At 37.7% G+C, this 27,715-nt stretch overlaps 1 protein-coding gene across 1 annotated transcript in view; it reads left to right on the top strand.

Moving 5' to 3' along the window:
- The window catches only part of csmd3b (CUB and Sushi multiple domains 3b), a 455,685-nt gene that overhangs the window by 324,509 nt on the left and 103,461 nt on the right, over positions 1-27,715 (top strand). The window contains exons 32-34 of the mRNA XM_081376961.1: positions 23,757-23,870; positions 24,336-24,431; positions 26,041-26,244. Coding sequence (XP_081233087.1) covers positions 23,757-23,870; positions 24,336-24,431; positions 26,041-26,244 — 414 coding nt within the window. The remainder of the gene's footprint in view (positions 1-23,756; positions 23,871-24,335; positions 24,432-26,040; positions 26,245-27,715) is intronic.

The following is a 27,715-nucleotide window of genomic DNA, read 5'->3' as shown; positions in this document are numbered from 1 at the left end:
TGTCAATGCGTTTGGTGTTTTTAACATACAAATTCTAGAGGCTTTTTGTGCTCAAAAACTCTCTTTATTACATCTAAATGCGGTTTTAAACATGTTTAACTATACTAACATGTTAATTAATTCACACAGTCCTAGTTTAAATTCAAAGTCCAATCATGGCTTGTACATATGACACTATTACATACCATAATATTCACATTCACTGAGTGTATAAAATCATGTTACTTTGCAGTGTGCTTAATAGTATTCAGTGTGCACTTCAAGTCTTGAAAGTATATATTTTTAACGATCGTGCTTGTAGATAATATAACATTATTGAAATAAAAGGCCACTTAAGTGTACTTAAGCAGTACACTCTCATGACTGTTTATTAACACACTTAAGTGCACTTTTGTAATGTCAAATTCAAAGTTTTACTTTAAAGAAGTAAACTTATGTTGATGTGTTGACTGACATACTAAAGCACATGTAAAGTGCTGGATTATAATTTGAAGTGTATTGTGTTCTTCATTATATAAGTTAATATTTTAATTGTACTAAATTGCATATTCATCATTACACTTGTGTTATTTAGATATTTGACATAAAAGTTTGAATATAAATGACATTAAAGTTCACTATAAATGCAGTACATTCGGCAGTACAAAAACCATATTTCAAAGACAAAAGAATTATGAAATTACATACAAATTTACTTTCTTAAGGTGGTCAAAAACCACTCATCTAATTGCATTAAATATCAATTTAAACTATTATACTTTTTCATTTAGTTGCAATAAACATGAGATGTTAATACTTCAGTTTGCACTTGAGTATCTTCTTATTTCCATAAGTATACTACTATTTTAAAAAGTATGCTGAAGTGTACTACTAGACTCATCTGAATTATGTTGAAGTATACAAGTCTCCTGCATTCATTTCTATACTGTACATTCAATTTGCTATTTCCTAGACAGAATGTGTGTAGCTTAGCAACTAGGTTCCTCGTATTTCATTTACACTTTAAAGCCATCTGTCGAATATGGACCTGTCTAGAAGCATGGTATTGCGCAGTAAGAATATTTCATAGTCTTGAGAGCGTAGCCAGTCTGGTGTCACTGCACAAAGACCTGACCTTCCAAACCAGCAGTGGAAAAAGAGATGAAGAGATGAACTGAAATGAATTTGGTCTCTGTGTCTCTGAGTCTCTGTGTAACAGAAGTGTTGGAGAAGATGTGGCTTGTTTTTTAAAGTAAAATTTAAAGTAGTCAAGCTACTAACTAAACAGAGCCAACTACATTTAAAGAAGAACTATTGTGCTTTTATTCTTCCGGGAACGAACACATCCCAATATTCCTCATTTGAATAATTAATATGCAGAATAAAGGGGCGGGGCCTGGTTGAGTTAGTTAGTAGTGTGTTGAAACTGGTGGTTATGGTAAGGGGCGGGACATTTCCCAAACACACTCGAAGCGCTTGACCAATCACAACACACTGATCCAGCCGACCAATCAGAGCACAGTGTGCTTTTCAGAAGGAGGGGCTTCATAGAAACAGGAACTAAACAGAGCGTTACTGACAGACTGGGAAGAGAGGAGCTGCAACAATGGAGAATATGGGGAAAATAATCAACATTCATGAAAACTTATTCTAGTAGAGCCCAAAAACATTTTATTAGTGTTTTATTGACCTGCCCAAAACGATTTATTTTTGTTATGTATTGTTTCTTTTTTAATTGTATATTGGTACAAAGCCAGAAGTGACTTATTTGTTAAGTCTGGTGCTGTATCTTTGTGTGTTGAAGCTGCCGTGACAATGCAGTTTCCTGTAAAGATCAATGAAGTATCAACAACAAACAAAATCAAGACTTTGTAAAAGGGCATAATAGGTCCTCTTTTAGCAACCTAAAGGGATAGTTCATCCAAACCTGTATCACTTGCTTTCTTCAGTAGAACACAAAAGAAGATATTTTCAGAAATGTCACAAAACAGTTGAAACATTATTCAAAATATCTTGTGTGTTCCATAGAAGTAAGTAATACAGGTTTGGAACAACATGAGGGTGAGTGAATGATGACAGGATTAAAATTTAGGGGTGAACTATCCATTTAATTTATTGAAACAGATTGTGTCAGTAGCTTGTATATTACCCAGAATCCTTGACCTGCTGTATTCCAGGGAGGCTTGAAATGTTTGCAGACAGCCTGTGATTGTAATATCCAGACGCCAGTTGGAAAATACTACAGAGATGAAAGTGTGAAATGAGAAAGCACTTCAGACCTCTCGGTCTCTTGTCTTAGGTTTAATTTTTGTGCTAAAAGAAAGCCTCTTTGCTATCCCAGTCCTGTACCAAGAAGGCGCTGGTGTTATTATGAGGTATTTGGTGTTTAAAGAAGAGAAACCATGACAAAAGAAGGAAAAAAAAAACCCTCCTCTGTAAATGTATCTGTCAGTTTAACTATTCTGGGGATTTTAGACCTCCCTCACAAGCATCGTTTGGCATTATGCGAGCGGTTTGTGATGTCTCCCCGAGGCCCGTCTCTGGTCATTGAACTGCTCGCACTGTGATGGAGGGTCCTAAACGAGTTAGATGTCATTTGAAATGAAGCCTTAATAAAATGCAAACATAATAGCTTTGCAAATGAAAAGGAGTGAAAATGAATCGTCAGCAACTGAGGTGTTTTAGCCCCTGAAACACATACATCACTCCAGTGAACTCGCCATTTTCAACATTGGCATGTGTACACGTAGTACTAAACATACTGTGAGATATTGCCTACTCGTTCAGTTCCCAACATAAATATTGACTTTCAAATTCCTCTACTATACAGTACTCTAAACTATTTCTGTCAAATGAGTGGGATACAGATTGAGTCAAAGCGTTCTCTCTGACTAAATAAAAAATCAGTACAAGCAGGAAAATGCAAGGGAAACAAAGATATTTGCCCTAGTCTCCAAATTGAGGTTTGGGCAGAATTTAAAATGCTAGTTCATCATTTACTCGCCCTCATGTCATTCCACACCTTTCTTTCATTCTTTCGTCTGTGGAACATAAAAGAATTTATTCTGAAGAATATGATGAAAGTCAATGAAACGTTGACATTTCTACTTTTATATTCCACAGAAGGGAAGAAAGAAAGTCATAAAGGTTTGGAACGACATAAGGGTGAATAAGTGGTGACAGAGTTTTTGTATAATTACATTTTTTTCGGGTAAATAAAAATAAAAATTTTATTTGAAATTAAATAGTTTGTAATTTAAGAGCACTAAAAAAAATATTCGTTGAATTTAATAAAAAACATTATCGTAAGTAGGGATGTTGCGGTGACGGATTTTTTCCACCGGTTAATCGACGTGTAAAAGAACCGGTAATCCCGGTGTCACCGTGGTTGCGTGTCGGGGATTTCGGGTGGCCGAAAATGCGGACGTGCACACGTCTCAATTTACTTTCACTTTAATTAGCGGCAATTCAGTAGCATTTGTTTGAATTAATCATGGGTTAATTTATTTTATTCTTAATAAAAATACACAAAACAATAAGACACTCGCTTGTATTACACACATCTTTATTGCAAAATGAATAATAACTTAACACACCATGTAAAAACTAAACAAAAGCACTTATGAAACACCTTTAACGTGTTTTTATTAACAAAACGAACCACTGCACACATCGTGCAAGTATCAAACAAGAAATTATATTAAAAAAATCACTATTCGTTAAATAAAGTGCCTGCCTTTTTCAGCAAAAAAAAAAAAACACCGCACAACGATCGAATATGAAACGAACGAACATCAAAAACTTTGTTAAATAAGGTAGCCTACCCGAATAATCACTGGACACTTAAGTGCAAAAAAAACTAATATAAAAATATTAAACTCACGTTTGCATTTCTCTTTGAAACCAGATCTTCCGCCATTCTTTGCCAGTTAGCTCGCCTCACTCTCCTCAAATGATAAATGAAATCGGACACCTGCTGCTTTACTGCGGCACTCGTTCCGCTTACGCTAAATTACGAAGGCACGTAGTCACTAACTGAATTAAGTGCTTTATTACTATAGGCTAAAACTTCAACACGATGGGGACGGTGCCGGTGGTCAAGTGCTATGACCGGTAGGTGGGTTAAACACCGTGTATCACCGGTAACACCGACTATCGCAACAAGCCTAATCGTAAGTGGTTGCACACAATTGATTTTAGCTACATTTAAACAAATGCATTAAGTTGAACTTGATCAATTTTAGTTCAACTTAATGCATTTGTTTAAATGTAGCTAAAATCAGTTGTGTGCAACCACTTACGATAACATTTTTTATTAAATTCAACAAATCCTTTTTTTCAGTGAGCCATTTTAAATTCAATGCTGAGTGGTACGCAACTCTGTTGATCATAGGAACAAAGGAATTGTTCATTTATGTCTATGGATTTTAACCCCAGGTACTGAGATCTAGACATGAACAATCACAGCAATTTGTCTTGTTCCCCCGGAGCTGTAGTTCAAGCCATTAGTAATGATTGGAATTGCAAAACGGCTGAGGTTCTTTTACATCAACGAAAAATTTGTAAACCATGCCTATCTTTTAAAGTGATATCCACTTATCGTTATCTGCAAAGATACATCTATTATGCTCAATTAGCAAAGCCAAATGTCACAGTGTGTAACTGTTTAAAAACTGAATAAATACAGTCTTGGGCAAAATAACGTGCAAGACTTTACCGAATGTTTTGACTTTAGTTAGTCCTGTATGAGTTTGGTTTACGTTTGTCATCCGCAGCTCTGTTCAAATCATTCAAAATGCGAGTGGAACAAGATAAGGGCGAAAAGGTACACAAATAGAGAGTGAAAAAGAGAGCAAATCCAGGAAGGGAGATGTATAAGTGTGTTTTGTGCTGATGTTGCTGAGCTTCTCATCTGCTGGGAGGGGGAGATTTCATTATCATGCACCTGAAGTATCGTCAAACATCCAGGCCAACAGAGGGAACGATTAAAAGCTTAAAGTGCCTTGTAGAACAAAGCCTGGGCTGAGCGCTTGTGTTGGAGTGGAGATACATATCTTACGGTTGTCATAAAAGCTTTTGTTTCGTCGGATTCAGAAACAGCATGGAAGCAGATCATATAAGCCAGAAAAGTTCAGCTGTGTAATGATTCTTGACATATCGTGAAGCCAGTTTTATTGGTGGCCGTGGTTCGGGAATACAAAATCTTGCGTTCGATCCATTGAGACTGTGAAGGAATCATAAAATGGACATTGCCATTGCTTTGAGTAGTTTTTTGGCGCACAAGGCTGGTGGTCAGACCTGTGTTGTTTTTGGCCAATGCCGATGTCTGGCCGATATAATGCTGATATGTGAACATTTATATTATTATTATTTTTCATTTAGCAGATGCTTTTCTCCAAAGTGATCTACAAAAGAGGAACAATACAACAAAGTAATTCATCCTTGAGAGACAGTCCTGTGACACGCAGTTCCACAGCTGCTTAGAGAAGTTAAAATAAGTGAAAAAGAGTTAAGAAAGTAAAAAAAATGCTTAGTTGTAGGTTGAGTGCTCATTGTTGTGCTGGTTTTTGAAGGTAGAGAGGGATTGAGTTGTTCCGATACCGTCGGGAAGATCTTTCCACCATCGAGGTTCACTGTCTGTGAAGATTCAGGAAGGGAATTTTGTGTCTTTTTGTTGGTACCATGAAGCACTGCTCTCGCACTAACGCAGATTTCTGGAGGCAATGTACATTCGCAGAAGTACAGTAAGTGTAGGTGGAAATGTGGAGAGCGGATGCAGATCCAGTAACTACAATGAATGATAGCAAAAAATATTGCAAAATTGCTAGATTTAAAGGTGCTGTTTTATTTACTCTACTAAAGCATAAAAATACCATAATATGTTTGCAGATATTTAGGAAACATGCTAAGTTCACATACTCGTTTCTCTGAAAAACACTTCTACGGCCAATTCTTTTACTTATTATTTATTATTTGTCTGTTGGTTTTTGTTTTGGTCTGTGTGACTCCGCCCACTGCCAGTTCACCCAATAGTATTTCAACACCCCGGGTTGCCAGCATAGACTGTAAAAAATATGGACAAAGCGTCTGTGACGTCACCCATAGACTTTCTGAAGAACGGTTTTGAAGCCGTTTATGGGGGGTATGGGCGGCGCCATCTTGGAAAATCTTGGGAAATCCTAACCCCGCCCACCTTCTGGCCAATCCATATATGGGTAAAGGACGCAGCGCGCGTCACTCAGCTCGCTCTGCTACTCCAGTTATCTCTGTATATTTTAGGCAACGAAATATGTTATAAAACACCATACTTACTCTTTTCGTTTTCATTTAAAGAAATCTTAAACAATTTAGCCACACAAATGTGGTTCAGGCAACGCGTATTGATTATATTCACTGCATATAACATTTGCCTATTTATAACAAAACGAAATATAAAACACAAACCTGCCTCTTTTCGTTTTAAATATAATATAAAAATATTAAACATTTTAATATGGTCCAGGCAATATGTGCATTTGTACTAAACAACAGATGTTGCAGTAAACAACATTACAGATCATCTTCGTTGAAAAATTTAAAATGACAAAACTCAACCCAGTCTCTTTTTGTTAAATTTCAGTTTTATCAATATTAGCTATTATAAAAGTGTAAGTAAAAAGTACAAGAAGATATACAAATAAAGCAAACAATTCAGTCAAACATACAAAGTCAGCGCTCTAGTCTAACCATACAACGGTAAAGTTAAATAGCTTAGAAAGTTATGAAACTTCCCCTCAGCCAAAACGATTGCCCAGGGAACAAATTATAGATTCACGAGAACAAAAATCGCCCGTTAGGTCTACACAAGACGAATTATATCTCACTACAGAGACGCCAGAGCCAGCGGCAAACGTCAGAACGACTAGCCGAGGAAAGGCTGTTCCAGGCAGGGTACATGAGCGCCAAGCGCTGGATATCACAACCTGGATAAAACTTTCATAAATCTTTATAAATAAACCACAGATTTGAGCTTTAAACAACTACATTCTCGCCTGAAAAACTCTTAAAACTACATTTCATGATTCAAAAACAGTAGTATTATATTTCAACTGTGTTAAAAAATGGCGCTTATCAGCTGTCAATCAAAGTTAACCACGCCCTTATTTGTCATACATTTTATATCTAAATACGATCTAAACTAACGAGTTAGAAAAAAATTCACCCCCCTCACAGTTGTCAGGCACTCGGAAGCTATCGAAAAATACAATAAAAGTCCATGGGACCAACCTGTAAAAACATGAATTTATGCTGTGAAAACGGACATTTTAACATGGGGGCTATGGACATTTGCTCCCTTTTGGGACCTTCCTCTAGCAGATTTTCGATGTATTGCAGTTTTTCGCACTTCCGGGTAAGCTTCATTTTTCAGATTAGAAGGTTGCCGCTTGGTTGCCAGTTGGCAGGAAACACAGCGTATCGCAGCCTTGGAAACGAGCAAACAAACTGGGTCAGAGATTGCAGATTCCACACAACCTAAAAAGCCTCGATGTCCATCTAAAAATCTCTATGAAGGAGAGCATATTAAAACGCGGATAAATCAACTCATCAACTAAGTCTCCTCGACTTTCGTTGTCAGTTTCGCTCGTTTCTGTTGCGTGCCCTCAAACTGGCAACTCGCGTGAGCGTCGAGTCGGAGGAGGAGGCAGGGGAACATTCTTATTGACAGCACCTTTAAATAACGAATTATGCCCTTTTTCAAAGTCTTGATTTTGTTTTTGGGCTCTATTAGAACAGGTTTTCATGGTTGATTGTTCAAAAAAACTCCCCATATTCTCCATTATTGCAGCTCCTCTCTTCCCAGTCTGTCAGTAACACTCTGTTTAGTTCCTGTCTCTATGAAGCCCCTCCTTCTGAAAAGCACAATGTGCTCTGATTGGTCGGCTGGATCAGTGTGTTGTGATTGGTCAAACGCCTTCGAGTGTTTGGGAAATGTCCCACCCCTTACCATAACCGCCAGTTTAACACACTACTAACTAACTCAACCAGGCCCCGCCCCTTTATTCTGCGTATGAATTATTTAAATGAGGAATATTGTGACGTGTTCGTTCCCGGAAGAAAACTCAAGACTACAATGGAGGCGTTTATTTTGTAACGTTATAAATGTCTTTACTGTCACTTTTGATCAATTTAATGCTTCCTTTGTGAATAAAAGTATTAATTTCTTTACTTTTGAATTGTAGTGAACGTCAAAATATTAAATAATAAATTATAATTTGCTAATATGTTTAAATGTCCCAAGGTCATTTAAGAACAGTCCTGAGAAACTATAGTCCTTCATCATGGCACCAAATAAATTTTTCTTAGGTATTTTTTGTCTTTTTTGCAGAAAAAAAACTAAAATCTAAACACCCATAAGACTAATACATCAGCTTAAAGCGAAATTCAGTTAGGTAAAAAGATCCACTGGCAGATATGTTTCCTATTTCACGCATGAACCTTACAATAGATCTAGCTTAAAATAATAAGAAGAAAACAACAATTTCCCAAAGGTGCAAGAAAAATAAACTTAATTTACAAAGTTCTCTGAGAACAACTCTAAATATAACATGCAGTTTTGCTTAAGTAAAACTCTTTAGATATTTTCTACTAGGAAACAAGACATAAATCCTCATTAAGGAAGGATTTTCTTGCAGTCGTGAAGAGACAGTAATTAAAAAAGATGCACATTACATTGCTAACATTCACTGATCTTTATGGTCCCTAATCACAGTGAGCAAACACTTCAGATCTTGCATTCTTCTGAATGAAAGCACCACACACACACACACACACACACACACACGTACGTGCACAGATGTATCCCATCAGCTCTGATCTGTAGGGCAGAGCTCTGGAGCCCCCTGTTAAAAATGCAGCACTCCACTGCCTTTTTTAATGTTTCATTATTCTGTCACAAAGAATGATGCCGGCAATATTTCAGACAATGACAGGTTTGGTCTGAGAGATGCATTATTCAGAGCATGCACCCCCGGCCCATGTCCCCGTCGGCTCCCCCCACCCCCGCTGGCCCCCGGCAGTCAATACAAATATGCAGGGGAATCCTCGCTCACAAACGCTCATGGTCATTGGAAAAAAAATCTAAATCGATGATCTCTGACTGTTAAAATATTCCACGTCGAAGCCAAAACCGTCAATTGCGGCTTCATTTCTGCTCTCTGTTTTGGAAACAGTTTTCTGCACGCCATACAAGTGGGCATAATGTGTTTTTAACTGTTGAACAGAGCGCCGCACGAGTGAGCGTGCTTTTCACAGCTTAAGATAGTAAACATTTATGTTGCCAAACAGCGCTAAGCCTTGAGAGCCGGCGCTGTGGAGCGGCATGTTGGAGATGTAATCAGTGAGATGTTAGTTTTACTTCAGAGCATTCGTTATCTGTCGGCTTGTCTTGCAGATTTCAGTTTAATCAGTCGAGAACCTTACGTTGAGTTTAAATATATGCTGTGATCATGCGGGAAGATCGGTCTGGGCACTTCGTAGGTGTTGCATTAGCAACCTTGTCACCTTTCCCATTGAATTTCAATAGAACATTATTAATATGTTTTTGAATCCTCTGCCTGATATTTCATTCAAAAACTCATATTAGCTTCAAAATACAGATTTGCAATACACTCTTAAAAATCTAGGTTCCAAAAAGGGGTTTTCTCAGCGATTACAGAAGCAGCAACTTTGGTTCCCCAAAGAACCTTTTAGTGAACAGTTCTTAAAATAACTATTTTATATTAGTGTGAACATTTTAATAATCTGAAGAATCCTTCTCCACAATAAAGAACTTTTTGTGCAATGAAAGGTTTGGGGATGTTAAAGGTTCTTCATGGAACCATCAGTGCCAATGAAAAGTGTGTGTGTGTGTGCGTGCGTGCGTGCGTGCGTGCGTGCGCGTCTGTGTGCTTGCGCGTGTGTTACACTAAGAACATTAGTGTAACATTTTGTAAGAGTAACATTAGTGTAATGTAACATTAGTGTGCAGGTGTGTGCATGTTAGTGCGTTTGTGCTTGCGTGTGTGTGTGTGTGTGTGTAGGTGTGTGCATGTTAGTGTGTGTGTGTGTGTGTGTGTGTGTGTGTGGGTGTGTGCATGTTAGTGTGTGTGTGCTTGCATATGTGTGTGTGTGTGTGTGTGTGTGTGTGTGTGTGTGTGTGTGTGCTCGCGCACGTGCGTCTTTGTGTGTGCGTGTATGTTTGCATAGGTGTGTGCGTGCTAGTGTGTGTGTGCTTGCGTGTGTGTTTGTGTTTGTGTGTGTGTGTGTGTGTGTGTGTGTGTGTGTGTGTGTGTATGTGTTTGTTTGTTTGTTTGTTTGTGTGTGTGTGTTTGTGTGTACTCGCGCGTGCACGTGTGTGTTACACTAAGAACATTAGTGTAACATTTTGTAAGATTAACATTAGTGTAATGTAACATTAGTGTGTGTGTGCGTGTTAGCATGTGTGTGCTTGCGTGTGTGTATATGTGTAGGTGTGTGCGTGTTAGCGTGTGTGTGTGTGTGTGTGTGTGTGTGTGTGTGTGTGTGTGTGTGTGTGTGTGTGTGTGTGTGTGTGTGTGTGTGTGTGTGTGTGTGTGTGTGTGTGTGTGTGTGTGCGTGCTCGCACACGTATGTGTCTGTGTGTGTACACGCGTATGTTTGCATAGGTGTGTGCGTGCTAGTGTGTGTGTGCGTGTATGTGTAGACTTATTAGAGACATAGTGGCCATTGTAATTAATACATTAATAAAACAAATGAGTTTTTCAACTGATATATTGTGGATACTTGTGGAATTTGAAGCCAATCGTATATCACTACACTACACCTTCCTGCTTATACATGAAGACATGTACAGAATGAATGAATGTAACATTAGAGACCATATCAGTATTTCAGTATTTTGATTAATCATTAGGAATTTGCTTTAGGGCGCTTCATATGTAGATGAAAAACAAGCAAGACTTTCAAAAACATAGCAATTCAAAATGAATGCATATAGAGACATTAAATAAACTCCATATTTGAATGCCGGGGGCGACCATTAGAGCGGTTACACTTTCTATATTTTCTGTCACTAAATAGCTTTTCCCCTGGCTGACTCTGACCTCCATACAAACAAACACACACTCAGACAGTCACAGTTGCATGTCTTTGACTGAGACACTCTCTTGGAAAGGGATCGCTCTTCTCTCTCTACAAAGCTATTCTAAAGCCTGGGAGGATTGGGAATTGCAAGCCCCAGAGCCAAAACATCAGAACAGAGCAGAAGTCAAGGCAATGTTCATTTACCAGCGAGAAAGAGAAAGCAGAGGAACACCAGGGCTCTGTATTATTATTATTATTATTATATTTTTGTTGCGTTTCATGACTCTGTCAGACCAAAGGTGCTAAAGTTCTCTCCTCTGGTAAATCTCAGTCAAGCAGTGAGTGTCATTTCTTGACTTTGCCGTTGGCTAAGGGAACTTAAGCACAGTGTTTTCCAAAAGTAATTCTTAAATTAAATCTCAGCGGAAGGGTTTCTGTGGTGTTTAACTTTTAGTTTCAATACTTCCTTTTATAGTAAGCTATTGAAGATCTGACAGCTGTGAGATTAGTTTGGACAAAGCGTATTTCAAAGTGTAACAAAAATAGATTAAAGCATTAAGTCTTCTTGTGAATATAAATGTATTTGCAAAATAAATATGTGAGTTAATGTGATATGTGTATGTATATATATATATATAGTACCATTCAATAGTTTGGGGTCAGATTTTTTTTTTTTTTTTAAGATAATAATGCATTAAATTGTTACATTTATATATATTTAATGTAAATGTATATATAATGGTAAAATAATTTAATGTCAAATAAATTAAGTTCAGTCCACTAGTTGTGCTTCATCAAAGAATCCAGAAAAATATGATCATAGTTTTCACAAAATTATTACTGTATGCAGCACAACTGTTTTCAATAATGATAATAATAATCAGAAATGTTTCTTGAGCAGCAAATCAGCATTTTAGAATGATTGAGCGATGATGCTGAAAATTTAGTTTTGATCACAGGAATAGATTACAGAAGTAGAAAACAGTATTTTGAAATTGTAATATTTCCAACGCATTCTCATCCTTGGGCGTCATATACTGACGCTTTTGACATTTCGTCGACATCGAACGCACATGGCACCCGTTAGTGTCAATATGACACGCACAGAGCTTTGTTCGGTTATGGGTAGGTTTAGGTCTGGTGTAGGGTTAGGGTTAGACCGCCAGGAGGCGCCTTCTGGTACCATTTCTATCTGCGTCTCATATTGACGCTAAAGGGTGCCATGTGCGTTCGATGTCGACGAAATGTCAAAAGTGTCAATATATGACGCCCTAGGATGAGAACGGGCTGAATATTTCACAACATTAATCATAAATATACGCAGCCTTGGCTGATATGAGCATCTATATAGAGTATATTTGACCTGAAAAGCTAAAAGAGTTGTCATTAAGGTTAATGTCAGCTGATTGTCAGGGTCAGTGCAACCATAAACTTGCACAATTCTCATGGCTATTGTCCAGGTAATTAGCAAAGAAGCAGATGTGAATCTGCCAGAAAACAGTGAAGGTTAAATGTCCACAATATGCGTGAAGGAAATAGGCATATATCAAACTGACCTTGCATGTTGGCAAGGTCCATCATAATTATCGAAGTGCTTACACCATCAGAATAGCGCTCTGATGCACCATAAGCCTGTCTTCAGTGTTAATTGTTAATTAATTACGTATGTGGTTCACAAGTTTACATGCTCTGAATTACATAGTCTTGCTGTTTATACACAGATATTTCATAGCCATGATGGTACAAATGAAATGCATCGTTATTGACTTTAGTCTAACCTATTTGACTGTAGATGCTGTAGAATCTGAGGATGACATAGAGGCGGGAGAGATCAGAGGAGAGAGGTTTACACACACCGACACTGGCCGTTACATTAGCAACACACACAGCTGTACTTTAGCCATGAGTAGATGGTTTAGTCTAAAGTAGATTTGGATTACACCTACAGTATAGAGGGCCAATGCAAGGCACTGAAACCGGAAGAGCATGAGGGATTAGAGGTTTAACCCTCAAGACATTCAACATTGATATTGATAATAAACTTTATTTTTTTCCTCCTTTGAAAGCCACTGGTTATAAAACAATTTTTTTAAAGACGTTAATGTGTGTTTTCTTTTTTTGGGTGAATTTTGGATTTGGATTGGATTATTTGTCACACTGCAAAATGCAGCACTGTTAAAAAATAAATAAAAAAATAAAAACATTTTATTATTATTACTATTTTCTTTTTTCATTTTTTTTTTATTTTATAAGTTCCTATTTATATTTCAGTTCCTAAAAATATGGACCCATTAGATTCAAGTTGTGTCCCAAATGACAAGACTATACACTTATACACTATGTACCTTTGCACTCATCCGTGTAGTGTGTGAACTTTATAAGGTTACCTGAGTATGGTTGAGTGCATGACGTCTCCAACATTCCACACTTTGTTTTTTCGGTTAATTATGTGCATCATCTGGGTATTTTTGTGCACTTTTTCTATTTGGAGTTTTTGGTGTGTGAACACACTACACTTCTCTCACTATTTATACTACAAAACGTCATAGAATAGTGCAGAAGTTGTATTTCATGGTTGTATTTGAAAAATAGAAAATAGTCTAAACATATGCAAGTTTAAACTCTGTATTTTCCTGGCAAACACTTCAGAGATCAGACTGCTGTTGTTGTTTTTAACCATAGTAAATATAAAAAGGCTACAATTCGTTCCCTGAGAGTTAACCACTACACCACACAACAATAGCTTACCTAATGCAATTACTCAATTTAATCTAATGAGAAAATGAAAAATATTTGTACCTTCTGCAATGTCTATGTTTTGACACAAACAGACTTTTGGAGCTTCTCCCTGTGTTTTGTGCGTGCAGCATGTGTTGATTCCTCTATCCCCACCATGTGGTGAGTGTGAACGCTGCTATCTGTCCTCCACACACACACACTGCAGAACATCCTTCACTGATAACACATGCACAGGTGGCCATGCTTCTTTCACTGTATTTTCATCCCTCTCTGAATATGTTGTTTTTTGTGGATATATTGCACCTGGGGCCAACTTGATTTTGATATGCGTAGGGTTCATGCATGTTATCTATCAATTATTCATTTGGTGGGGAAATGGCTTGTGGGTCATGTTTACTGCATGGATTGTATTTCAAGTGAAAAAGAACAAACCCTGAACCTTTGTGGCGTATACAGATGTGAAGCGGACGGCTGAAAGAATGTAGTTTTAGGTTTGAAGGTTTCTGCTGATTTGTCAGTCTACAGTGAAGGTTGTGCATGTGAGCGAGTCTCATCCCGCTAGCTTTTCACCGGCTCATCCGATGAGCCCTGAGGAATCTCCCACCTCAAAGAGATCCTGGCAGATTGTGCGCGAGCATCTCTGTCCCTACGGGACGGGCATTGATGTGTGAGGCGGATGTCCAGCCCATGCCTGCAGATCCAGACAGGTGTGCTAGGAATCCGAGCAGAGACCTCTGCCATCTCGCCCCGAACAAGAAGACGACCCCGGGGTGTAAATCTGTGCGTGAGTGACCTCTGTCCTCTGAGTCATATAAAGAGAGAGTCTAATAAGAGAACAAAGACATGGGGAGGCTTGGACAGCATACTAAACACACCCGGTGTGTGTATCAGTGGGGATTTCTTTAAGACTGCAAGGGAAGCTCAGCTTCTCCTATAATATCCAAAAATTAATGGTCAAATATTGTGTTAACATTTTATTGACTAAAAATGCGTTAGAAAACGTTCACCTCGAAGACGAGTTCGTTCAGAATTAGCTATATAGCAGGTCGGCTGACTCGATTTCCTTCTCAAACATTCCCGTAGCGTCACAGTGCATTTCCCTGTTGAAGCCCAGCGTCCATTGACTTCAGTAGGGCTTCTCTGAACAATTTTTTTCAGCGCTTCGAAACTAGACGGTCATTGGATAAATGCTGCGATTATGTCCCGCCCACGGACGCTCAGCGTCTCTGGGGTGAATGAGGAGTGGGCTGACCTGGACTCCGGGCTTCTGCGTGATGATTGGAGGGTCTGTCGAAAGGCTGCTGTTACGAACTGCTCCGAGACACGAAGGTTGAGATCCAAATGCAGCTTTAATTAAGGGGCAATCCAGACACATAATCCAATATACAGGCAATAGGTCAAAACGCAGGTAGGCCGTCCAAACAAACAAACAAACAAACAAGGGTCAGAGGCAAAAGAGTAATCCACGGAACAGGCAAAAAATCCAAAAACCAAGAGACATGAAACCAGGGAAACCGCTCAGAAATGCAGTGCCGCAACATACAAAACTTTGCCGTGAGTGAATGAGTGAACATTGTATAAATAGGCTGAGACTAACAGGGTAATGAGAAACAGGTGAAAGCAATCAGTGATGATGAGTCCGGGCAGTGAGTTATGGGAAATGTAGTTTGTGAGGGAGTGATAATAGTCTGGTGTGGAGTGCCCTCTGGTGGCTCTCAAGGGCACTCCAGCTGGTGACCGTTACAGCTGCATATCCTTTTGATTGACAGCGATTTCATACAATAAAAAGTCGCTGCCGCTGAAGCTATTCGAGCTCAGCGGATTTTGCAAGTGAAGTCGAAAGACAAACTGAGGCAACCTATTTCTCGGTATTTGCTTGTCGAAATTTCTAGCCAATTTTCATAATACAATTATACATTTATTATATTATTACTTATTCTATTTTTTATATTATTATTAGTAATAATTAAAATTAAAATAATTAAAAATATATATTAGTAGTAGTAGTATTATTATACTTTATTATATTATTATTTATACCTTTATTATATTATTACATTTATACAATTATAGCTAACTCTGCTGGCCATTGAGAGGACACTGGTCAAGTCATTGGAAAAGACGCCTAGTTGGTACGACAGGGTCACAGAGCATTTTCTTGAAAAGGAACGTAGGGCAGAATTTACGTATAAATAAATGAACAATTTTTATGATGTAGGCCGAAAATGAGCTTCCCCTCTTTGAAAGACCAGCAGCCGCCACTGGTGTGTATGTATGTGCGTGTGTGTTTGCTGCACTCGCTCATTAACTCTATAGGCTACTCGTGCAGATAGTGGAACGATGATCCGAACATTCATTTTCATGGAAACCGCACTTGTCTGGTAAAGCAGTGTTTGCCTTTCTAAGAAAAGACATCTGAACAATATCGCCATTTTGATGAAGGAATGACGCAACAACAGCTTTACATCTCACCCAGGGTTACTGTTGTTTAATTTAGTTTTATTTGTTTTATTTTCTATTTTTCCTTTTCATTTGGTTTAGTTTTTGCTAGCTATTGTTAGTTTCAAATGTGTTGTCAAGTTTCTTTTTAGATTATTTTAAGTTTCATGCATGCGTATGTGTGTATACTGTATATATCGATTGTTTGGTTTATTTGAACAAAAACATCGCGACAGGAACCCTAAAACACACATGCTCATGCTCACGCACACACACACACACACACACACACACACACACACACACACAAAATAAAACAAACCAAACTGGTTCGATAATATACTTACACCACTGATGGTTGGGGTCATTTTAGACCCACTGACTTTCATTGTATACTGTAGAGAAAAACACTGACGTTATTCAAAATATCACCTTTTGTGTTCCACAGAAGAAGGAAAGACATGTTTTTTGTTTTTGTTTTATAGATGAATTAATACCTCAGCATTGGTATAAATATTAAATAGAGTTGGTTTTGGTATTTTGCTGTTGCTTTTCTTTTCAGCACAACAGGGTTTTTCTATCAAGGGGAATTTTTATTTTGCTCTAACTGCAAGAACACTGCAGGACTGGTATCCCAGTGTGCTTTGCAGATTATGCTAATGGAAGTAAATTGAAATCATGGCTCTCTCCACCTGAGTTATCACGGGGAGAAGGAAAGGTGTGTTCCCTCCCCATTCACTTCTGTTTCTTTCAAAGACCAAATTGAATTGGTGATCAAGTCGAGCTCCAGAGATGGAGAGACAGGGAACCACAAAGCTATTTTTTATTTCTGAATTGTGTAAGTCATGAGAAAAGAGGGAAAAGGTGTGAATTAATCACAGGCCTCATTTCCATAGCAGCCGGTAAGCATCTGTCAGAGTGTGTTAAGCGTACGAGGATGTATGGAAAAGGCCAATCTTCTGCAGTGGAGAAAGAAACTGTGAATTAAAGCCAAAGGCCTTTCTAAAAGAGTGAAACTATCTACATATGAGTGATGCTTCATACTTATTCTCATAACATACGGACGTGTTTCAGCCTTACATGAGTGCATGAAGACTTAGTAAAAAGGCACTTTCAGTGAATAGAGCCTGAAACTCCTAAATGTTTATTATTATTATTTCTACACAAATGTTCTGTGAAAATAGCATGTTGATTTAGAAAATTAAATTGTCAACATTTATAAAGTAAATATAAAACATATCTTTAAAAGAACAACAAAAAGCTATGATGCTGCAAAATTTTATATTAAAGGGTAACTCTCGCCAAAATGCAACCTAGGGTCTTTTTGTTAATCTACCCGAGGCAAACTTTCGTTTAAAAGCATAATTAGAATGGAAACGCCACTTTTAAGTTTGACCGTATTTTCGTTTTAGGTTAAATGCCTTGTGAATGGGAGTGAATGGGGCTCTTCTATGATAGCACCAAAAATCACTATTTTTAAAACACTAAGAAGGCCCGACACAACATGAAACTTTGCTGGAAGTGTCACCAGGGGCTCTACACATGAACTCCAGCATTGAGAACATTGTTTTTGTACACAGAGTTTACTAAAAAAGAAAGATTTTAAATAACTCACTGTGTTTCCGTCCGTCTGCATTTTGTCAGTCAAAAATAGTCGATCTCCGTAACAGGGAGGAGAGTAAAGATGGAAAGCTCCTAAAGCTTAGTTTAATATAAATTCACAGATAATTTGTTGTTTTCTCGTTAGTGAAAATCAATATTGACCTTGTATTTGAAAAAGGATGCTCATATAAGAAACAATACTAAAATTCAGAGTCAGTTCATTCACATTTGGAAATCGACTGTTTTTGACTGACAAAATGCCGGCGGACACACCTACAGTGAGTTGTTCAAAATCTTTCTTTTTAGTAAACTCTGTGTACACAAACAATGTTCTCAATGCTGGAGTTCATGTGTAGAGCCCCTGGTGATACTTCCAGCAAAGTTTCATGTTGTGTCGAGCCTTCTTAGTGTTTTAAAAATAGCGATTTTGATGCTATCATAAAAGTGCCCCATTCACTCCCATTCACTCGGCAATTTGACCGAAAACGAAAATACGGTCAAACTTAAAAGTGGCGTTTCCATTCTAATTATGCTTTTAAACGAAAGTTCGCCTCGGGTAGATTAACAAAAAGAGCCTAGGTTGTATTTTGGCGAGCGTTACCCTTTAATACAATACTATAATGATATAATATAATATACTAATTCAAAAGGTTGGGAAGGGTAGGACTATTTAATGTTTTTTTTTAATACAGTAAAAACAGTAACATTGTGAAAAATGATGATAATTTAAAATAACCGTTTTCTATGTGAATATACTTTAAAATGTAATTTATGTGATCAAAGCTGACTTTTCAGCATCATCACTTCTTTAGTCTTTAGTGTCACATGATCCTTCAGAAATCATTCTAAGATGATTTGCTGCATTTCTGATTATTATCAATGTTGAATGAAGTTGTGCTGCATGATATTCTTTGATGAAAGGAAAGCATTTATTTGCGATATAAAGTTCTTTTGTGAAAATCGTATTGACCCCAGGCTTTTGAAAGGTTGTGCAGTTTTCACAACATAAAATGAGATTTTGCCTTTGCATCTAATGCTTTTAAAGTGAGCGATGGGACACGAAGTGTAGCCTATTAGTGGAAAGTGTCATAAATAGAAATCTGCCCAATTAATTTTCCATTTGTGAGAGGACGGCTGGAGGAGTGTGTAAACCATCAGAGCTGTGAATATTGATTCGTGCGTTCTCTCTTTTAATCTTAATCAATATATATATATATATTCTTTTATTTTGTTCCCTGTCATGTGTCACAGGGATGCACAGATCTTTGCTTCAGTCCAAGCGCTGCTCATGTCATTCACACATCCAGCTTCAATTGGCACTTCTCAAAAAAGGGCTACGGGGAAACAAAAGGAAAGTGTAAGGAATGGCATCAAGAAGCTGTGGATGAGCTACAGTGTGTGTCAGGAATTACTAAACTCTGACTCATGAATTAACCCTCTGTCGTCTGTAAATGTAGTTTCCTTCCTCCTATATGCACATATATCTTAAGGATGTCATTTTGTAAAGTCTGACGTCTGAAACACATTAATAATACATATTTTGAACAGCACTTTTACTAAAATGCACTTTAGTGCAACTGTGTAGTTCTCAAATACACTTGACATGCATTTTATAATATATATACTTATTTTGAGTTCAGCTGTTTAAATGCTATTTGATACATTTGACATTATGTTTTGATGTTCCATGAATATTACATGAATACATTTAGTCTACATTTTGTTGTCCCAAAACAGTTGCATTTTAAGTCCAGTTTCTCTCAGCTTCACTTTACAAAAGCAGTCCCTGATGAGGACGTCACCCTGTCTTCATCTTTCAAACGTTCCCTGAGTGACCCCTGGCCTAATGTAATTATAATGGGTTGAGATAATGATTACAACATGTACTACTTAAGCCTTGTGCATTATTAATAGGTGCGTAAAAACGTGCGTAAAGGGATCCGTCTTTTGTTGAGATTCACATTCTAAAATAAATGAATAAATAAACTGTATCATTTTTCCCCTTCCAAATTGATTTGTTTTCTCTCATTGCCCCATTTTGTTTGGTGCATGCGAGCGAAACCTTAGCGGCCGCACGATTGTTTTCTGACACGAAGTGGTAATTGTCTTGGCATCGCTAAAGCCTTGGAGATGGGAAACTCAAGAATAATGGATTGAGGACCGCCACTATCTTCCCTTCTATTGTTCTTATCAAAGGCATAGGGGACACGTCTACTCCCTGCACGCAAGCTGGCGACAGACTTGATGAGGCATGATTCATTTTCCAGAGTTTGCAGCCACTTTCAATAACAGCCTGATTTCATAAGTGCCCACAATTCGCACTATAGCTAGGCTCCAAATGTCGAATGCTGCGTACTTCCTACATAGGCCGCTGTCATCTCTCTGTGGTTCACTCCGAAGGCCGGAACACACCAAGCCGACGGTCAGCGGCCTGATAGTCGTTGAGTTTTTGCAGTGTGTTCCACACTTCGGCACTAGTCGGACCCCCCGCAGAACGTACATGTTAGTCGCATGTAATCCCGTTGGTGTGTTCAACCTCAGCTTTTTGGCCGAGACGCTGCCAACGCGAGGCGACAACACAACGCTAGTTCTTTTAAGCTGATTGAACATGTTGAACCGGGTTTCGGGATGTCTGAGAAGCGTATGCTGTAATCTGGTGACTGTCGGCGTTGGTCGTCGCAGTGTGAATTGGCCTTTACAAGAAAATGTTCTGAATAGGAATGCATGATATATCAGCCACCATATCGGTATCGACCGATATATGTTCATTTTTAATGTCATCGTTATCGATCCCGATAAGAAAATTTGGCTGGTATCTTAAATAATGCATTATATTAGCTGAGACACTTCAGATGCGCACTGTTCAACATGATGGCTTTGAATTGCTTGAAATATGATTGGAATCACTTCAAAAAAGACAAAACAGTTAAATGCAACATGTGCAGCGCTAGTCTGTCATATAGGCTACGTCAAATTATGGTGAGAACATCATTGTAATTGTGTGCTCCCAAAAGTTATATGCAAATTTGGATTTAGATTTATCGGGCAATGTATCAGTTATCAGCTTTCAAATTAAAATAATTATCAGTTATTGTGTCGGCCAAAACGTTCGTATCGGAGCATCCCTAGTTCTAAATAGAACTTTAAAGGGTTCCGTCAGGCACTTCATATATAGATCATTTTATGGATTTAGTTGTGATTAATTAATTTTGTTTTAATACATTTTTTATTTTAATTAAATGTTATGAATTAAACCGCTTATAGAAATACTTCAGCTTTATTTATCAGTTTTTTAAAGAAGTCATTCATAAATGACAGACATAGAAGTGTAGTAAATTATTTCAATTAGTTCAGTCTGTGATTCAGTGGAATCAAACCGGTGAAAAATGTCATTTGTTGTCCAGAACTTTGCAGCAGGTGCCGCCGCATGCAATGCCAATAAAGCCAATCAGGTCCAGCTAATCAAGCTCTTTGTTTACCTCAAAAGACAAATAAATCATTTTTTCAAAATTGGTTTCTGCAAGAGTTTGATTACACGCTTGTATTGCCGAGCAGAGAACTGTTTAATCACACAGTGGCGATGCTGAGCACATGAAGCTCTCCATCGATCCTACAGTCCTGCTGAATCACTGGAATCTCTGCCAGATTTCAAAGACGCGGTTAAGGATGTAGTCTGAGCCCTTCGAGCAGAAGAATCTGTCCATTTATATCATGACTTTACAGACCAGAGCTAATTTCATCCACTCTTGAGGACTGCATTTTGATGCTTGGCTTCTATGTTTAAAGCCTTTTTTCAATTAATTTAACCATGGCAGCAAAAGAGAGATCCCAGTGAGGTCAGTAGAATACAACTTTTTCCCTAAGTTTTGTTCGCCGTACAATGTTTTGTTTAATCTTCTCTAATCCTTAAGATATAGGGTAGGGATTTGATGCAATGGTGATGAGTAGCATACTAATGATTTTCTCCTAATGGTGGAAACATCAAAGCATTGGACGACAGATGAGACTGTAACAAGTGAAGCCAGTGGAGGACGAAACCAATGCACAGTGGCACTCGGGATACAGGGAGATGTTTGAAATAAACATAAGCTCTCGCTGGGCTAAAATGCACAGATTCTTTGAAGAAACATGATTCTGCGTAATGTATTCGCATGTTCAAGTACTATAGCTGACTGTCACCTTGATGGAGTTCCTTGCCACTGTTGCTTTGGCTTTTGGCTTGCTTAGTTGGGGACATTTAATATTCAACAATATTATTGATTCTAGAAACAAACTTTGTTTTATTATTCACATGTTATCACTGTGAACCTGCTTTGATACAATCTGTAGTGTAAAAAGCGCTATAAATAATGGTGACTTGACTTGACTTGACTATAGTGGCTTCTAAATGGGAATCTAAATGTGTGTGAAGTAAATGAGTAATACAGGCAGAAAACCTTTCATGACATTTTGCTTGTAAGATTCTCAACAATCGAGAGGTCACTTTGGTTAGTGTGCATTATGGTCGATGAATGGTCAATGTAAAAAAAACTATATTTTCAGTTAATAAATGTAAAATAAAATTTTAAGTGAATGTACACAGGTTTTTTTTTTTACATTCATGATAATTTAGTTACATTTTTAGCAATTTCTTTATTTTCTTACAAGTTATTTCATTAAATATTTGTTTAATATAACATAAATAAATGTCATCTTTTTTTGAAAGAAGGCCGATATCACAGACACCATTACTGCTACTGATGTCTCTATGCAATTGATTTATTTTCTCAATTTTAGCCGTTAATAATAGCCATTCGGCATTACAGTGTAATTAAAAGCTATCAATTTAAAGATTTATTAAGCTTTTAAAAATATAACAACTTTTAATATAAAGTAACTTAACCCATTATAATAAATGTCACATTTACCTGCCCTTCAATATATCAGGGCTCAGTTTTTTCTAGTGGCCCAGTCAGATTCTTCCTTGCTCTGTCAAAACGCATAAAACGTTATTGTTTTCGTTGTTTTTGGCCCATGTAACCTTGTAAACAGTGTTTTAAGATTTCCATGTAGGTCTAACAGGATATATACAGAAATTAAATAGTTATCAAACACTTCAGTCTTCACTGCATGAATTGTGAATTAAATATAAATTAATTTTGTTATTCAGTCAGGAGCAGTGGATGAATTTCTCTTTTTCTTTTGTTCTTTGATTAACCTTAAAGCAACACCAAAGATTATTTTGTACCTTAAAATAATGTTTCCAAAATTGTTTCAGTGGTTCATCAAGTCGTAACAGGGTGAACGGCACTTCTGCATTCACTTTGCGGCCCTAAATCCGCTATAACCGCACTATGCAAGTTTGCCAGATCGGATGGTGTTTCTGTAGTTCGAATGAGACATAAGAAACTACAAATTTGACTTGCTTTACGGCAAGCGTTACATTAGTCATTATTTTGTTGTTCTTCGTTTCTGATGTCGCAATACATCATACTTTCATAAAATCATGCAACATACTCTACCTTGTCTGTGGACATCGTTCATTCGTAAGCCGGTGCTGGATAAACAGCGAGCGTGTGTGCGACGGCAGGCTGCGGTAGGCTAAATTATTTACTACAGTTGTAATGGACAATTCCGCTTCCAAACTGTAGGGGGACCGAAGATAAAAAGTCTTTTGGTGTTGCTTTAATGACAGACATCACAACTGCAGGTTTATTAGGCTGCTGTCACTTTAAGACCTGCCGGACATGACGTGGATCTGACACACATAACATTTTCTCACAACTCACAATGTTTATTTAAGGTTTCGTTTAACTCATTTAAGACTGTGCTTGCAAGGACACTCGGAAAAAATTGACATTTTGTTGGTCAGTAATCAAGAACGTATCCATTTTTTTGTGAACATTTTGACACTTTGCCTGTTTTTGTCTCCCCCTCAGTTCTATTTGGACAGTTTGTCCTGTTCCAGACGTCACTGAATGATGTTGTGGACATTTACGATGGGCCAACGCAACAGTCCTCTCTGCTGTCTTCTCTCTCTGGGTCTCACTCAGGTAAAGCTCAAACAATCAATGCACCGTGGTCAATATTCATCATCATGGAAAATGTGTGATGTGATGCTGTTATTTTCTGTGCTTTTGGACTGCATTGAGTTGGACTGCACTGACTACACTCAGAACAATACTAAACAAAGATGTGGTTAATAGAGGAAGATAGAAGAATAAAAAATAGCTGTCACTCTGGTGTGAATGTGATGAGGCGGAGTAAATTGTGTGTTTATCTCATAATTTGTGTAGGAGCGTCCTGTAGTAAATGGATCCGTCAGTGGCTTTTTACTCTGGAAGGTGGTTATTGTTATTTGATTGAACAGCCACATGGGAGTTCAACATAAAAAGAGAATTTTCCCCTCTGCAGATATACTTCTCTATCAGAAGTCTTTTGAAGCCTAAAGAAGCAAAAATGATACAGATCTCCAAAATGCAATTTTGAAATATATTTACTCTGTGTCTGTTTTCCAGGCGAGTCGTTGCCCTTGAGTACGGGAAATCAAATAACTATCAAGTTTACTACAGTTGGACCAGAAACTGCCAAAGGCTTTCATTTTGTATACCAAGGTCAGTTTTCAGCTCTATCAAGAAAAATATTTCTATTTATTGTATTTATACAACATCCAAGACTATTGAAAATATTTTTGTTACTTCCTATAACACTAGTCAGTACAAAACATACAATCATAAACTTTAGTTTCATTTTTTAGAAATGTGCTTTTGTTCTTTTATTGTTGTTACTTTTTAAATAGCGCTATTTAGGTATAATTTATTTTCATTTCAGTTTTAGTTTTAGTTTTTATTCCCATTTAATAATTTTAGTGGTATACATGCTACTTACCTCAGCAAATGTTTCAAATTTTTGTACGAAGCTTTAAATAGCTTCGCATTGTTTTAATATCTTTAAAGATCCTTGAAATGTAAAGAACGGTTTGTTCTAAAGCATTTCTCCCACACGTCTTTATTTTGGTACTTTGGTAGTCAATCAAATGGACTCCTCTTCTAAGTTTTAAGAATAACAAGTTCAAAACCTAGTCTGTTCCTGATGAATCATATTCTCCACTTTTAGATTGAGGAGAATTATGTGGCATTTCAAATGCCTGGTTTTATATCTCTGTTTGATTTGTGATTTAAATTGGCATTTAACAAGATATCTACAATGTTATCTACATATCTATAAGCGCAGGAAACCGGTAGAATCCAGAATTAGTTAGCAGGTCAAGGCCTGACATTTTCAAGTTGTGTTTCTTCCACTTACTGGAAGATAGTTTCAAAAACAGCCTTTTTAAAAGAAATATATGTAGATTGAATAAATGTCTTTCTCTTTCAGATACACGTTTGTTTGTTTTTGATAATAAGTATTTCAGGCCCTTTCATTGGGGGTGTAACGGTACACAAAAAACGATGGTTCGGGATGTTTTCGGTACGGCAGTGGTTCAAACACTGGTTTACTGAACAAACCATGTCTGCCTTTAAAAAAGCCTGTCAATATTGCTGAAACACAATGTTGTAATTGAGAGAAGAGATTTGAAGGGCTTACAGTTTTCATGCAAAAAGCAAAATATGTTGGTTAAAATAGGTTCGAATTATTGCGCTCCATGGCACTTGTCTTCTACGAAGTTAAACACTAGTTTGCTGTCAAGATTATCAGTGGAATAGAAATACTTGCCTGAATTTTAAACATTCACAAATGCTGGGTTGTTTCAACCCAACTTTGGGTCAAATATGGACAAACCCAATGGCTGGGTTACATTTTTAAATTAAATTTTTAACCCAATGTTTGGGTTTATCCATATTTGACCCAAAATTGTGTTAAAACAACCCAGTATTTTTTAGAGTGCATGCATCTGACAGTAGGGCAAGCCATGTAGGTTTATATATATCATATAAAGCATGTGTCATGATTAAGACAACTTCAATCGTGCACTATGAGACCTATTTTTCAGATGTGTTTGCAACATCAGCGTATATCAATATAAACCATATCGTCCCATCCTAGAGGGAAATCAGAGTTTGAAATTGTTGCGCACACAAAGTTCAGCATGTGCAGTGTTTAAAACAACTCTGTACACCGAACCGAGCGTTTTGGTAGGAATACGTGTACCGTTAAACCCCAATAGAAACACAAAGCACTCCTTTGCGAAGTTAAACTCTCTCTTGTATGATCCTGTCTCAGCTGTACCAAGGACCAGCGCCACGCAGTGCAATTCTGTTCCAGAGCCTCGCTTCGGCAAGCGCATCGGCAACAACTTCGCCGTGGGTGCGTCAGTGATGTTCGAGTGTAACCCAGGCTACACACTCCACGGCTCCTCTGCCATTCACTGCGAGACCGTCCCTGATGCTCTGGCTCAGTGGAACGACACGTTGCCCACTTGCGTCGGTAAGTTCAAACCTCATCAGTGACGCACAATCGATGTGGCCTTTTGTCTTCACAGTTAGGTTGTGTAACCAAGCATAATCAGCTGAATGATACATCGCAGCGAAGCAAAACACAAGCTGAAGTAAAGCTGTGCAGAATGTGACCGGGAGTATCAGTGTTAATCAGGCAGATTTTGTTTAAGTTAGCACAGGGAAACATGCTGAGGTCAAATATCATGATACAAGCAGACACTCTTCAGCTGTTTAGTTTTAGAGAGGTGTTTAGCAGAGTAAGACATCTGATTTTAACAAGCCTCCTAATTGTGTCTCTGTCAATCTCTCTTTCTGTCTTGCTATGGATTTTCTGCTACACATTTGACTATTATGTTTTTCCTGTCATATTTAGGCTGAAAGACAGAAAGAGCTGTGTGTTCAGCAGTCAGTATATATATAAATATATAGTATATATGTATATGTATGTATGTATGTGTATATATATATATATATATATACATAGAAACACAGTAATTAATATGTATATATATATATATATATATATACACACATATGAACACGCACACACACACACACACACACACACACACACAGTACCGGTCAACATTTTGGAAACTCTCTCATGCTCATCAAGCCTGCATTTATTTGATCTAAAATACAGAAAAAAAAATTGTAAAATTGTGAAATATTATTACAATTTAAAATAATGGTTTTCTATTTTAATATACTTTAAAATAGAATTTATTTCTGTGATGCAAAGCTGCATTTTCAGCATCATTACTCGAGCTGGTCTCACTGTTGATGTTACTTTAGGAAGAAAAAAAAAATCATATTTCATTATATTTTTTTCCCTCCCAAGCAGAGGTACACCTATATGTTACAAATGCTGACAAAATATGGGAAAACTGTAATGTTGCTCATGACAGGCGTCTGCTTTATCGTTTCACACCTTGTTTTGTTTCCCTGCTCATCTCTGTGGAAAAGGTCAGAGATCTGTGATATTTCACATGATTACCTGAGCGCATGCTGTATTCTATATATCACTGCTTAAAAATGAATGACCCCAAAGTTGCAGGGAAGTGAATTTGGTTAATAATTGAAGAATCTGACACAGATATATTGAGCCCTGCTCCATATCCGGCCTCCCTGTTTCTCCTCGCTCCCCATCCAGCTCTCTTTCTGCATCAATCAGGATGTCCCTACCCACTCGTAGCTGTTTAAACAAAGTGATTGGCTTTGACCTCTAGATTATACGCTTGTCCTTGACAGATAGCATCTTACCTAAGCATAGGATAACAAAGACAGTTCTGCCCTGCCAGAGTCAGATAGCAGCCTGTGCTTTGTTATTGACAGATCCACTCAGTGGCTTCTAGATCTGCTCCAGCAAACAGGAGAAAACTGCTTATCCGGCTTCTCCTGTAGGAGACAGTCTTTCCTGATCTTTCTGTGCTACGTTGTGCTTTTTAAATGCAGTAAAA

This window comes from Scardinius erythrophthalmus (genome assembly GCF_964197995.2).
Source record: "Scardinius erythrophthalmus genome assembly, chromosome: 10".
Taxonomy (NCBI): domain Eukaryota; kingdom Metazoa; phylum Chordata; class Actinopteri; order Cypriniformes; family Leuciscidae; genus Scardinius; species Scardinius erythrophthalmus.
Note: the sequence above shows the minus strand (reverse complement) of the source record. Positions and strands in the feature narration are given on the sequence as shown.